At 39.0% G+C, this 14,475-nt stretch overlaps 1 protein-coding gene across 1 annotated transcript in view; it reads left to right on the plus strand.

Annotated features, from left to right (window-relative positions):
• RPA1 (replication protein A1) overlaps positions 1 to 14,475 on the plus strand; it is a 63,589-nt gene that overhangs the window by 21,879 nt on the left and 27,235 nt on the right. The window contains exon 5 of the mRNA XM_023653219.2: positions 4,478 to 4,566. Within this exon, the coding sequence (XP_023508987.1) occupies positions 4,478 to 4,566 (89 nt within the window). The remainder of the gene's footprint in view (positions 1 to 4,477; positions 4,567 to 14,475) is intronic.

Here is a 14,475-nt window from a genome sequence, read left to right on the forward strand (position 1 = left end):
TTTGTGTAAGACTGCCCATTTCTGAATAGGCAAATCCATAGAAATTAGATAGTGGTTCCCAGGGGTGGGGGAAATGGACTGTGACTGCCATTGGGCCCAGGGTTTTTTTCCAGGGGATAAAAACGTTCTGAAGTTATTCGGCAGTGGTGATGCTTGCAGAACTCTGTGAATGTACTAAAAACCACTGAATTATACTTTTAAAGAGTGAGTCTTAAGGTCCGTGAATGATGTCTCAGTATTTTAAATTTTCCATATTTAGTGAGGTCAAGTGTCTTTTCATACATTTATTGATTGTTAGTAGTTTTTTTCTGAGTAGTTTTTTATTATATACTTTTTTTGTGGGAACTCTTTGTAAACCAGGAATATTGATTATCTGTTAGCTGGTTCAAGTATTTCATCCCACTTTCTCATAGTCTGTTTACGATGTCTTGTGATATGGAATTAAATAATTTCTTTTAAATGTCAAATTTGTCCACTTTTTTCTTTATATATGGCTTCTGAATTTTGTATCTTGCTTAGGAAGCTTCTTGACTGGGTTATAGAAAGATTTTTTAGGGGCCAGCCCCGTGGCCGAGTGGTTGGCTTTGCATGCTCCCCTTCAGCAGCCCAGGATTTTACCAGTTCGGATCCTGGGTGCAGACATGGCACTGCTCCTCAGGCCATGCTGGGGTGGCATCCCACATGCCACAGCTAGAAGGACCCACAACTAAAAAAAATACATACAACTATGTACCGGGGGGCTTTGGGGAGAAAAAGGAAAAATAAAATCTTAAAAAATATATATATATATATTTTAGTTCTTCAGACACTTCTGTGGATTTTTTAAGTGGACTTTAGTTCATTTGAGGTTGATTGCTATATAGGGTATAAAGGAAGAATTTAGCTTAATTTTTTCCAAATGGATAACCCATATCATGGAGGGCCTTTGGGCCCCAGTAAGGAGTTTAGATTTTATTCTGAGTGTGATGGGAAGCCATAGGGTTTTGAGCTGGGGAGTAAGTTTTAAAAAGTTTCCAAAAGATTATTCTGATAACTGTGTGAAGAACTGATGGTTAGTGGCAAAAGTAAATCCAGAGAGACTGGTATTTCATTTATCTGAATCTTTTCTGGGTTTGTCATCCTCTCCATTGATCTATTTGTCTGTTCCTGTGTCAGTGCCGTAGAAGTTTTTTGTTCTTTTTTTGGTAACAGCTTTATTGAGATTTAATTCACATGCAATACAATTCATCCATTTCAAGTGTAAAATAGTTAGTATATTCACAGAGTTGTGTAGCCATCACCACAATTAACTTTAGAATATTTTATTACCCCCAAAATAAACCCTGTACCCTTTAGCTGTCACCCCCAAACTCCCCAAACTCCCCATACTCCCCAACCCTAGACAACCACTAATGTACTTTCTGTCTCTATAGATTTGCTTATTCTGGACATTTCATGTAAGTGAAATCATGTAGTATGTAGTCCCTTGTGACTGGCCCCTCTCACTTAGCATAATGTTTCCAAGGTTCATCCATATTGTAGCATGTATCGGTACTTCATTCCTTTTTATGGCCAAATAATATTCTGTTGCATGGACATGTCACATTTTGTTTATCCATTTGTTTGAACATTTAGGTTGTTTCTACCTTTTCGCTTTTATGATTAATGCTATGGGCGTTTGCATGTAAGTTTTTGTGTGGACATGTTTCCATTTATTTTATATATATATCTATTAAGGAGTGGAATTGTGGGTCAAATGGTAATGTTATGATTAAATTTTTGAGGAACTACCAAACTGTTTTCCCAAGTGCCTATACCAATTTACATTCCCACCAGCAAGTATAAGGGTTCCAGTTTCTCCACATCCCCGCCAACGCAGATAATTACCTCCGCCATAGTGTTTTCAGTTAAAGTATCATCGGTAGAATATTTTAGTAACTTATAGGGAATGTCTTCTTTTACTTTTCCCCCCCCAAAATTTTTTTTAGCAGCTCTTTTATATTTATTCTTCCTTATAAATTCTAGAGTTAGATATTAAGTTCAAAAAAACAAAGTCTTGTTGGAATGCAAAGAATTACATTAAATTTATATAGTATTTGATAGTAAATCTTTTCATTCAAGAATGTGTTATGTGAATCATATCGTCCAGCTTCAAATTATCACCTGATATCCAGTCTTGTTTTATCTATATCCCTTCCTCATCTACCCTCCTGTATAATTTTGAAGAAAATCTTAGACATCATATTATTTCATCCATAAATATCTTAGTATATATCTTTAAAAGACAAGAACTCTTTTTAAAAAATACTGTTTTTACAGCTAACATATCAAATATCCTGTCAGTGTTCAGTTTCCAATTATTTGTGTACGTCTGTGTGTGTAAATAATTCATCTGACTCAGGATCCAGGGTAAAGTTCACACTATAATACGTTGATAGTCTTTTAAGTCTCTTTGAATCTATAGATGCCTCTTCCACACCTTTTTTCCTCCCTTGCTGTCTCTTGACGAAGCCAGGTCATTTGTTTTTTATCTTCATGCAGTTTCCCACAGTCTGGGTTTGGCTGATTGTATCGCTATAAAATTGCAATGTGTCCTTGTCATGTGTGTTTTCTGTAAGTTGGTATTGGTGGATTCTTTTGAGGTGTTCCTGGATTCATTTTGCTTATATTTTATTTAGGGTATATATTACAAGATAAAATTAGTTTGGTTTTGTCTTTTAATGTGTTTTCTCTTAGGTTTGGGTATTAGGGTAATGCTAAATAATTGACGTTTTCTATTTTTCTATGTTCTAGAGTAATTTGGATAATTTTGGAAGGTGGTTAAATATCTACCACTAAATATTAGATAGTTTTTATATGGAATCTGTATCTAAATTTTCAGGAACAGATAGTTTCAAGGTTATTTTATTAAAGTAATATAACCTTGATAATGAAAACCTGGTAAAGGAAGCACAGACTGATCAATTGTATGTAAAAAACCCAAAATACAGCACTCAGACCATTTAAAGAATACAACTTGATGAAGTTACATTTATTATTGCTTAAATATTGCTCCAAACCATCCACTTTTTGAAAATCTCCATTGCCACTTCCCTAATTCAGGGCATCATCAGTTCTTCTCTTCTGTTGGTCAGTCTGCCTCCAGTTGTGTTCCCCTCAGATTCATTCTTGTTGCAGTTCTCTGTAAAATACAAACATGATGATGACATTGTTATTCAAGTATGTATTGAACAACAACTGTGGACCAGTTGTGCATGAAGCACTGGAGGATACCTGCACTCACTGAAAGTACAGAGGCCAGCCTGGTGGCACAATGGTTAAGTCCACATGTTCTGCTTCGGCGGCATGGGGTTCACTGGTTCAGATCCCTGGTGCGGACCTATGCACTGCTTATCAAGCCATGCAGTGGCAGGCGTCCCACATATAAAGTAGCAGAAGAGGGGCATGGATCTTAGCTCAGGGCCAGTCTTCCTCAGCAAACAGAGGAGCATTGGTGGCAAATGTTAGCTCAGGGCTAATCTTCCTCAAAAAAAAAAAGGAAGTACCATCTGGCAGGAGAAATAGATAATGTTAATTATGTCGATGAGTATATAATTTAAAAATATAATATATAAATGAATAAATAATGAACATATAATTAAACTATATATTGATTAAACCCGAGAGAAGTAATCTGAAGGAGAGAAATCATGGCTATAGAAAAGGGTATAACAGAAACCTGATCTAAACTAAAGATTAAGGAGGTGTCTCTTGAAGAGGTGAGGTTTGAGGTGTGAGCCAAAAAATTAGTATTAGATGAGGCAGAATGAGAGAAGACCATCACAATCAGAGAGCAGCATATGCAAAGGCCTTGTGGCAGGAGAGAACATAACATATACCAGGAACTGGAAGAAAACAGTGTGGCTGGAAAGCAGAGAGACACGGGGAAGTGGCGTCAGATGAGCTGGAGAGACAATAGCAAGGCCAGATCATACAGAACCTTGTAGGCTATGGGAAAGGTTTTTATTATTGGTGTAAGGTCCTTGTGAAGTTCTAATCAGAGTTAAAGATAGGTCAAAAAACTGTAAGTAATTACATTTTTAAAATACCTGCAGTCATATTGGTTTTCACTGGGAAAAGGTAATTGTTTAGATAAGTATATGTTTCTGAAAATAGATCCTCTCTTGTTGTGCCTCATATTCTTGTGTTTAATAATCTAAATTCTTATCATGTCATTTGCTCCTTGAAGATATGGTATGTAATAAAGACGGTACATTTTAATTAAGGGACTGAATAGGAAATGAAAACCCTGCAATCGTAAAAAGCCTTGATAATGATGCAGTGAAGGATTAAGGGAAATATTTGTATTTCTCAAGTTATTCAGTAATGAAAAACAGTTGACAAAGGGAAATAGTTTTATCAAAATGATTCATGGGGGAAAGCTTTTTAAGTAGCTTGTTGTTTGAAGGGCTTCTGAATTTACTTTTTCTAACCTGTTTCTATTTCTTTGCTGTTGTAGGAGAGTAGTTATTTTGATGGAGTTAGAAGTTTTGAAGTCAGCTGAAGCAGTTGGATTAAAGATTGGCAACCCAGTGCCCTATAATGAAGGTAAAATGCTTTTTATAGGTTGTAGTATTCAATTGAATACGCCTTTATAGATCCCGAATTCTACCTCTTGGATTCAGTTTGATTTGAGAGTCTTAGTAAAACTGGTTATTTAGGGGTCTAGGAAGCAGGTTATTCCTCCAGGTTTTTCAGCATTGAAGAAATTGATGGTAGGACGCTGTAAAGGAAAAACCTTTGCTCTGTTTTTTTTTTTTTTTTTTTTTAACCTATTTTTTTTTTTATTAATGTTATGATAGATTACAACCTTGTGAGATTTCAGTTGTACATTTTTGTTAGTCATGTTGTGGGTACACCACTTCCCCCTTTGTGCCCTCCCCCCACCCCCCCTTTTCCCTGGTAACCACCGATCAGATCTCCTTATCAATATACTAACTTCCACCTATGAGTGGAGTCATATAGAGTTTGTCTTTCTCTGACTGGCTTATTTCGCTTAACACAATACCCTCGAGGTCCATCCACGTTGCTGTGAATGGGCCAATTTTGTCTTTTTTTATGCCTGAGTAGTATTCCATTGTGTATATATACCACATCTTCTTTATCCAATCATCAGTTTCTGGGCATGTAGGTTGGTTCCACGTCTTGGCTATTGTAAATAATGCTGCGATGAACATAGGGGTGCAACGGACTCTTGAGATTTCTGATTTCAGGTTCTTAAGATAGATACCCAGTAATGGGATGGCTGGGTCATAGGGTATTTCTATTTTTAACTTTTTGAGAAATCTCCATACTGTTTTCCATAGTGGCTGTACCAGTTTGCATTCCCACCAACAGTGTATGAGGGTTCCTTTTTCTCCACAACCTCTCCAACATTTGTCGCTCTTGGTTTGGGATGTTTTTGCCAATCTAATGGGTGTAAGGTGATATCTTAGTGTAGTTTTGATTTGCATTTCCCTGATGATTAGCGATGATGAACATCTTTTCATGTGTCTATTGGCCATATTCATCTCTTCTTTTGAGAAATGTCTGTTCATGTCCTCTGCCCATTTTTTGATCGGGTTGTTTGTTTTTTTGTTGTTAAGCAGTGTGAGTTCTTTGTATATTATGGAGATTAACCCTTTGTCAGATAAGTGGCTTGTAAATATTTTTTCCCAGTTAGTGAGCTGTTTTTTTTGTTTTAATCCTGTTTTCCCTTGCCTTGAAGAAGCTCTTTAGTCTGATGAAGTCCCATTTGTTTATTCTTTCTATTGTTTCCCTCAACTGAGGAGTTATAGTGTCCGAAAAGATTCTTTTGAAACTGATGTCAAAGAGTGTACTGCCTATATTCTCTTCCAAAAGACTTCTTGTCTCAGGCCTAATCTTTAGGTCTTTGATCCATTTTGAGTTTATTTTGGTGTGTGGTGAAAAAGAATGGTCAATTTTCAATCTTTTGCATGTGGCTGTCCAGTTTTCCCAGCACCGTTTGTTGAAGAGACTTTCTTTTCTCCATTGTAGGCCCTCTGCTCCTTTGTCGAAGATTAGCTGTCCATAGATGTGTGGTTTTATCTCTGGGCTTTCAATTCTGTTCCATTGATCTGTGGACCTGTTTTTGTACCAGTAGCATGCTGTTTTGATCACTGTAGCTTTGTGGTATGTTTTGAAATCGGGGATTGTGATTCCGCCGGCTTTGTTTTTCTTGCTCAGAATTGCTTTAGCAATTCGCGGTCTTTTGTTGCCCCATATGAATTTTAGGATTGTTTGTTCAATTTCTGTGAAGAATGTTCTTGGGATTCTGATTGGGATAGCATTGAATCTGTAGATTGCTTTAGGTAGTATGGACATTTTAACTATGTTTATTCTTCCAATCCATGTGCATGGAATGTCTTTCCATCTCTTTATGTCATCATCAATTTCTTTCAAGAAAGTCTTGTAGTTTTCATTGTATAGATCCTTCACTTCCTTGGTTAAGTTTATCCCAAGGTATTTTATTCTTTTCGTTGCGATTGTGAATGGGATTGAGTTCTTGAGTTCTTTTTCTGTTAGTTCATTGTTAGTGTATAGAAATGCTACTGATTTATGCACGTTAATTTTATACCCTGCTACTTTGCTGTAGTTATTGATTATTTCTAATAGTTTTTCTATGGATTCTTTGGGGTTTTCTATATATAAGATCATGTCGTCTGCAAACAGCGAGAGTTTTACTTCTTCGTTACCTATTTGGATTCCTTTTATTTCTTTTTCCTGCCGAATTGCTCTGGCCAGCACCTCCAGTACTATGTTGAATAGGAGTGGTGAAAGTGGGCACCCTTGTCTTGTTCCTGTCCTCAGAGGGATGGCTTTCAGTTTTTGTCCATTGAGTATGATGTTGGCTGTGGGTCTGTCATATATGGCCTTTATTACGTTGAGGTACTTTCCTTCTATACCCATTTTATTGAGGGTTTTTATCATAAATGGGTGTTGGATCTTGTCGAATGCTTTCTCTGCATCTATTGAGATGATCATGTGGTTTTTGTTTTTCATTTTGTTGATGTAGTGTATCACGTTGATTGACTTGCGGATGTTGAACCATCCCTGTGTCCCTGGTATAAATCCCACTTGATCATGGTGTATAATCTTTTTGATGTATTGCTGTATTCGGTTTGCCGAAATTTTGTTGAGGATTTTTGCATCTATGTTCATCAGTGATATCGGCCTGTAGTTCTCCTTCTTTGTGTTGTCCTTGTCAGGTTTGGGGATCAGAGTGATGTTGGCTTCATAGAATGTGTTAGGGAGTACTCCGTCTTTCTCAATTTTCTGGAACAGTTTGAGAAGAATAGGTATTAAGTCTTCTTTGAATGTTTGGTAGAATTCTCCAGAGAAGCCGTCCAGTCCTGGACTCTTATTTTTGGGGAGGTTTTTGATTACCGTTTCTATTTCCTTACTTGTGATTGGCCTATTCAGATTCTCCATTTCTTCCTGATTCAGTTTGGGGAGATTGTAGGAGTCTAGGAATTTGTCCATCTCTTCCAGGTAGTTCAATTTGTTGGCATATAGTTTTTCATAGTATTCTCTTATGATCTCTTGAATTTCATTGGTATCTGTTGTGATTTCTCCTCTCTCATTCCTAATTTTATTTATTTGCGATTTCTCTCTTCTTTTCTTGGTGAGTCTGGCTAAAGGTTTGTCAATTTTGTTAATTCTTTCGAAGAACCAACTCTTTGTTTCATTGATCCTTTCTATTGTCTTTTTTGTTTCAATATCATTTATTTCTGCTCTTATTTTTATTATTTCCCTCCTTCTACTAACTCTGGGCTTTGTTTGTTCTTCTTTTTCTAGTTCTGTTAGGTGTCGTTTGAGGTTGCTTACGTGAGCTTTTTCTTGTTTAGTGAGGTGAGCCTGTATTGCGATGAATTTCCCTCTTAGGACTGCTTTTGCTGCATCCCAAATGATTTGGTATGTCGTGTTCTCATTTTCATTTGTCTCCAGATAATATTTGATTTCTTCTTTAATTTCTTCAATGATCCATTGTTTGTTCAGAAGCGTGTTGTTTAGTCTCCACATTTTTGCACCTTTCTCTGCTTTTTTCTTGTAGTTGATTTCTAGTTTCATAGCATTATGATCAGAAAAGATACTTGATATTATTTCAACTCTCTTGTATTTATTGATGTTTGCTTTGTTTCCCAAAATATGGTCAATCCTTGAGAATGTTCCATGTGCACTTGAGAAGAATGTATAACCTGCTGTTTTTGGATGAAGTGTTCTATATATATCTACTAAGTCCATCTGGTCTAATTTTTCATTTAATTCTATTATTTCCTTGTTGATTTTCTGTCTGGATGTTCTGTCCATTGGTGTTAATGGTGTGTTGAGGTCCCCTACTATTATTGTATTGTTGTTGATGTCTTCTTTTAGTTCTGTTAAGAGTTGCTTTACAAATTTTGGTGCTCCTGTGTTGGGTGCATATATATTTATAAGTGTTATGTCTTCTTGGTGGAGAGTCCCTTTTATCATTATATACTGTCCCTCTTTGTCTTTCTTTATCTGTTTTGCTTTGAAATCTACCTTGTCTGATATTAGTATAGCGACACCTGCTTTCTTTTGTTCATTATTAGCTTGGAGTATTGTTCTCCATCCCTTCACTCTGAGTCTGTGTTTGTCTTTGGGGCTGAGGTGTGTTTCCTGGAGGCAGCATATTGTTGGGTCTTGTTCTTTGATCCATCCTGCCACTCTGTGTCTTTTGATTGGGGAGTTCAATCCATTTACATTTAGAGTGATTTTTGAGATGTGGGGGCCTACCACTACCATTTTGTGTCTTGTTTTCCGGTTTTCTTCAATTTCCTTTGTTTCTCGTCCCATGGTTTAATCTGTTCTGATGAAGAGCTGCTGCTCTCTGTTGTTGTCCTTCTACTTATCTCCTCTGCTCTTGGTTTTGTAGCCCCTTTCCTTTTTTGGATTTTTCAGGAATGAGGGTTTTCCTGAGGATTTCCTGAAGAGGAGGTTTTGTGGCAATGAACTCCCTTAATTTTTGTTTATCTGGGAAAGTTTTTATTTCTCCATCGTATTTGAAGGATATTTTCGCTGGGTAGAGAATTCTCGGCTGTAGATTTTTGTCCTTCAGGTTTTTGAATATATCATTCCACTCTCTTCTAGCCTGTAAAGTTTCTGCTGAGAAATCTGCTGATAGCCTGATGGGGGTTCCTTTGTAGGTTAGTTTCTTTTACCTGGCTGTCCTTAGTATTTTCTCCTTGTCTTTGACTTTTGCTAGCTTCACTACTATATGCCGTGGAGTTGGTCTTCTTGCATTGATAAAGTTTGGAGATGTATTGGCTTCTGTCACCTGAAGATGCATCTCTCTCACCAGATTTGGGAAGTTCTCAGCCATTATTTCTTTGAATAGACTTTCTGCCCCTTTCTCCTTCTCTTCTCCCTCTGGTATACCTATAATCCTTACGTTGCATCTCCTAATTGTGTCTGATAATTCTCGGAGAATTTCTTCGTTTCTTTTTAGTCTTACTTCTCTCTCCTCCTCTGCCTGCAGCAATTCTATATTGCCATCTTCCAAATTGCTAATTCTTTCCTCCATATTATCGGCCCTACTGTTCAGTGCATCTAGATTTTTCTTAATCTCCTCTATTGTGTTCTTCATTTCCAATATTTCTGTTTGGTTCTTCTTTATCGTATCAAACTCTTTTGTGACATAGCTCCTGAACTCGTTGAGTTGTCGGTCAGAATTCTCTCTTAACTCAGTGAGTATTTTAATGATGGCTGTTTTGAAGTCATCATCATTTAGGTTATATATCTCATTTTCTTTGGGATTGTTTTCTGTGTATTTGTTATTTTCCTTCTGTTCTGGAGATTTAATGTATTTTTTCATATTGCTTGATGTTGTTGATTTGTGCCTCCGCATAGAGATAGAGTTTAGTTGCTCCTTTCACTTGTTTCTTCTGCTGCGGTGGGGGAGCAGCTGTTTATACTGCACCAACTGGGAACTCTATCCGCAGTTGCTAACTGGGCCTGGGCCCCTCCTCGTAGTCACAGTGGTCCTTTGGATTCCCTCCTCTGCCGTGGGGGCCGTCACAGGGGGGCTTCAGGCTGCTGGTGCCTACTGTTGCAGCCCACCTAGACGTTCTCCCTCCTTGGGGTCTGCAACGGTGTTATGGGCTTTTCCAGCGGCCAGGGGTAGGATCACTTATATTTGTTGCTCCGTCACTGTCGGCACCCACAAAAATCTCACTTGTCCACTATGGGTCGCAGGAGAGCTATTGGCATCTTCTACAGTCTGTGGTTAGTTCACCTAGCTGTGCTACTTTTGTCCCGGTGTCTTCCAGCCTTGTGGCTGCCGGATGGGTGCTTTCTACTTGTGCTGTGCAGAGGCTTTCCCTGAGGCTGCTGTGAGCCTGTAGGGTTTCCCCCTAGGCTACGGAGCTGGGTCGCTGGAACTCTACCCAGCCCCAGTCCTGTTCCCCAGGAACTCAGGGAGCCCTTTGCCCTGTCTTGGGGGATAGCCGGAGATCCTGATTTCAGTGGTAGCTGGTCAGCTGCTGCCCTGCCTGATATTCTCTCCGGGACCCTCCTGGTTTTGTGGATGCTGGGCGTGGCCCCTCCGCTAATAGCAGACAGAGAGTTTTGTCTGCTGCCCAGGCAGAACTCTGGAGCTTCCCCTCCGGGCCGCGGAGCTGGCCTCTGGAGCTTCACCCAGCCCCAGTCCTCTCCGAGATCTCCGGCAATCCCTAGCCCCACTGGGCAGGCAACGGCAGCTGGAGGTCACCTCGCCCTCTGGGATTCTCTCCGGGACTTTCCCGGAGTTGTGGATGCTGGGCCTGGGCCCTCCGCTAATGGCAGACAGAGAGTTTTGACTGCAGCCTGGACAGAACCCTGGAGCTTCACCCAGCCCCAGTCCTCTCTGAGATCTCCGGCAATCCCTAGCCCCACGGGGCGGGCAACGGCAGCTGGGGGTCGCCCCGCCCTCTGGGATTCTCTCCGGGACTTTCCCAGAGTTGTGAATGCTGGGCGTGGCCCCTCCACTAATGGCAGACAGAGAGTTTTGTCTGCTGCCCGGGCGGAACTCTGGAGCTTCCCCTCCGGGGCGTGGAGTCGGCCTCTGGAGCTTTCCCCAGCCCCAGTCCACTCCGAGATCTCCGGCAATCCCTAGCCCCACCGTGCAGGCAGTGGCAGCCGGCGGACCTCAGTACCCTCAGCGATTCTCTCTGGGACCCTCCGGGCACCGTGAACACTAGGCGGGATCTCCCCGCGGGCTCAGGTGTGTAACTCTAGAGTTTCCCTCTGCGTTTAGGAGTAATTGCGGGGGGTTTAGGTAGGGTTCTGGTCACCTGTTTCCACCGTCGCTCCTCTGTTGTGTGCTCGCTCCTGCCCTAGATGTGTGTTGATCTGGGGGTGTCCGTTGGAAGAAAGCCGCTTGCGGGTACTAGGCTGTTCAGTTGGGGTCGGAGAGTTTTCACCTATTTCCACATCCTCCTGGAGGAAAGTCCATCCGCCTTCCGATGTATAGTCGCGTGGGTCTCTCAGACATCCTGAGATGCTGTCTGGATATCCTTTGTTAAGCGATAAGTGTCCAAATAATTGTAGACTCGAGGGGGGAGAGACAAAGAGGACTACTCACGGCGCCATCTTGGATCCTTCTCCTCTCCCTTTGCTCTGTTTTTTCTACATACAACAGTCATACTTCTGGCTCTTCTTTGACCAGAAGTGTGGGACCTTTTCCGCCACACTAAACAATTCTCAGATTCTCTGTGGGCACCAGCTGTATGTCCTACAATTCAGTTTAGTTCTGACACTGTCTGCCTGGAGTTAGCATCACATCCCACAGGGTAAGGGCTCAGTCTCACGAGACTGCCCCCAGCACACCCACACCTCAAATAGCAGGGGAACGTCCAGCGAGTTACCTGTACTTCTGACCAACTGGCTATAAACTGGAGGTTTTCACCACCCCCTCCTTGGGCTCAATTAGATTAATTTGTCTCTGTGCTGAGGATCAGCCTCAGGTATGAATTTAAGGTCTTCTCTGAGCCTTTGCCTGTGCATGTGTGATCACTTTCTTTTTTCCTTTTTTTTTTTTGAGGTTCACTTTCATTTTTTTTTTTTTTTTAAGTTCATCCGCTCCGCTTCAGCAACCTAGGGTTTGCCAGTTCAGATCCCAGGCATGGACCTACGCATCACTTATCAAGCCATACTGTGCAGGTGTCCCACATATAAAATAGAGGAATATGGGCACAGATGTTAGCTCAAGGCTAATCTTCCTCAAAACAAAAAAAAAGCAGAAATTATCAGATTGGATAAAATAAGTACAATATTCCCTTATTACCCTTTTAGTGTCTGTAGGATCTGTGTTGATGTCACCTCTCTCATACCTGGTATTGGTAATTTGTGTTCTCTTTTTCCTGATCAGTCTAACTAGAGGTTTATCAATTTTATTGATCTTTCAAAGAGCTAGCTTTTGGTTTCATTGATTTTTCTCTTTGTATATTTTCTATATTATTGATTTATGCTTTGGTCTTTAGTATTTCTTTTCTTCTGTCTACTTTAGGTTCAATATATTCTTTTTCTTGTTTCTTTTTGTGGATGCTAAATTCATTGATTTGAGACCTTTCTTCTTTTCTAAAGTTAGAGGCTAAAGGTTGTAAATTTACCCCTAATCACTGCTTTAACAGCATCCAGCAAATTCTGATGTTATGTTTTTAAGTTTTATTCCATTCAAAATACTTTCTAATTTCCCTTTTAATTTCTTCTTTGACATTATGTTATTTTGAAGTGTATTTTGTTTTTCAAATATTTAGAGGTTTTCCAGAGATCTTTGTGTTATTGGTATCTAATTTAGTTCCAGTATTGTCAAATATCATATATTGTATGACTTGAATCCTCTTATTTTCTTGTCCTAGATTATGATTTCTCTTGGTAAATTCTGTACTTGAGAAGAATGTGTATTCTCTGGTTGGGGACAGTGTTCTATAAATGTCAGTTTGGTCAAGTTGATAGTATTGTTCAAGTCTTTTATATCTGTACTGATTTTCTATTTACTTCCTCTCTCAATTATTGAGACAGGGATATTGAAATCTCTGACTATAATTGTGAATTTCTCTATTTTTCCTTGCAGTTATATTAGGTTTTGCTTCATGTATTTTGAAGCTCTGTTATTAATTGCATAAGCGTTTAGGATTATTATGTCCTCTTAATGAATCGACTCCTTTATCATTATGAAATGATTTTATCACTGATGAAATTCTGTGCTTTGAAATCTACTTTGCTATTAATATAGCTACTTCAGTTTTCTTTTAATTAACATTAGCTTAGTGTAACTTTTCCATCCTTTCACTTTTAACCTATTTATGTCTCTATATCAAATACGTATTTCTTGTAAGCAGTATATAGGTGGGTCTTGCTCTTTTATTCAACTTGATAATTTCTACCTTTTTATTGGGGTGTTTAGACCGTTTACATTTAATATAGTTATTGATATGGTTAGGTTTAAGTCTATCATCTTGCTGTTTTTTATTTGTCTCATCTGGTTTTTTCCCCCTTTTTCTTTTCTCACTTCTTTTGGAGTGAATATTTTTTGTGATTCCTTTTGTCTCCTTTGTTGGCTTATTAATTGTCACCCTTATTTGCTGTTCTAGTGGCTGCTTTAAGGTTTGTTGTATGCACTTTAACTTACCAAGGTCTACCTTTGAGAGGCATTATACCACTTCACACATAGTGTAATAATCCTACTTGCTTTTCTCCCCTCCTGGTCTTTGTACTATGGTTGTCATACATTTTACCTGTTATAAACCCCACAATACCTTGTTATTGTTTTTGCTTAAATAGCCAATTATCTTTTAAAGAGATTTAAATAATAAGAAAAAAATCTTATGTATTTACATGTAGTTGCCATTTCTGGTGCTCTTTATTCCTTTGTCTAGATCCATATTTCCAACTGGTGTCATTTAGCATTTGTTGTAGTGAAGTTCTGTGGGTGATGAATTCTTTCAGCTTTTGTACGCCTGAAAAATATTTTGCCTTCGGTTCTGAAGATATTTTTGCTAGGCATAGAATTCTAGGTAGATGGTTTTCTTCTTTCACTACTTGGAAGATGTCATCTTGCATGCACTGTTACCCCAAGACAACTCTGCTATTATCATTATTTTTGTTCTCTGTTCTTAAGAGTTTTTCTACTTTAAAATTTTTCTCATTATTAATTTTGAGCAACTTGATTATGATGTAACTTGGAGTCATTTTCTTCATGTTTTTTGTCTTGATGTTCATTGAGCTTCTTGGATCTGTGTCTGTACAGTTTTCATCAAATTTGGACAAATTTAGGTCACTTTTTTCTTTTTTTAAGCATTGGAACCTGAGCTAACATCTGTTGCCTATCTTTTTTTCTTCTTCTTCTTCCCCCCAAACCCCCCTCCCAGTACATAGTTGTATATTCTAGTTCTAAGTCCTTCTGGTTGTGCTATGTGGGACACCGCCTCAGCATGGCTTGATGAGTGATGTCATGTC

The sequence above is a fragment of the Equus caballus genome, chromosome 11 (genome assembly GCF_041296265.1).
Source record: "Equus caballus isolate H_3958 breed thoroughbred chromosome 11, TB-T2T, whole genome shotgun sequence".
NCBI classification, from domain to species: Eukaryota; Metazoa; Chordata; class Mammalia; order Perissodactyla; family Equidae; genus Equus; species Equus caballus.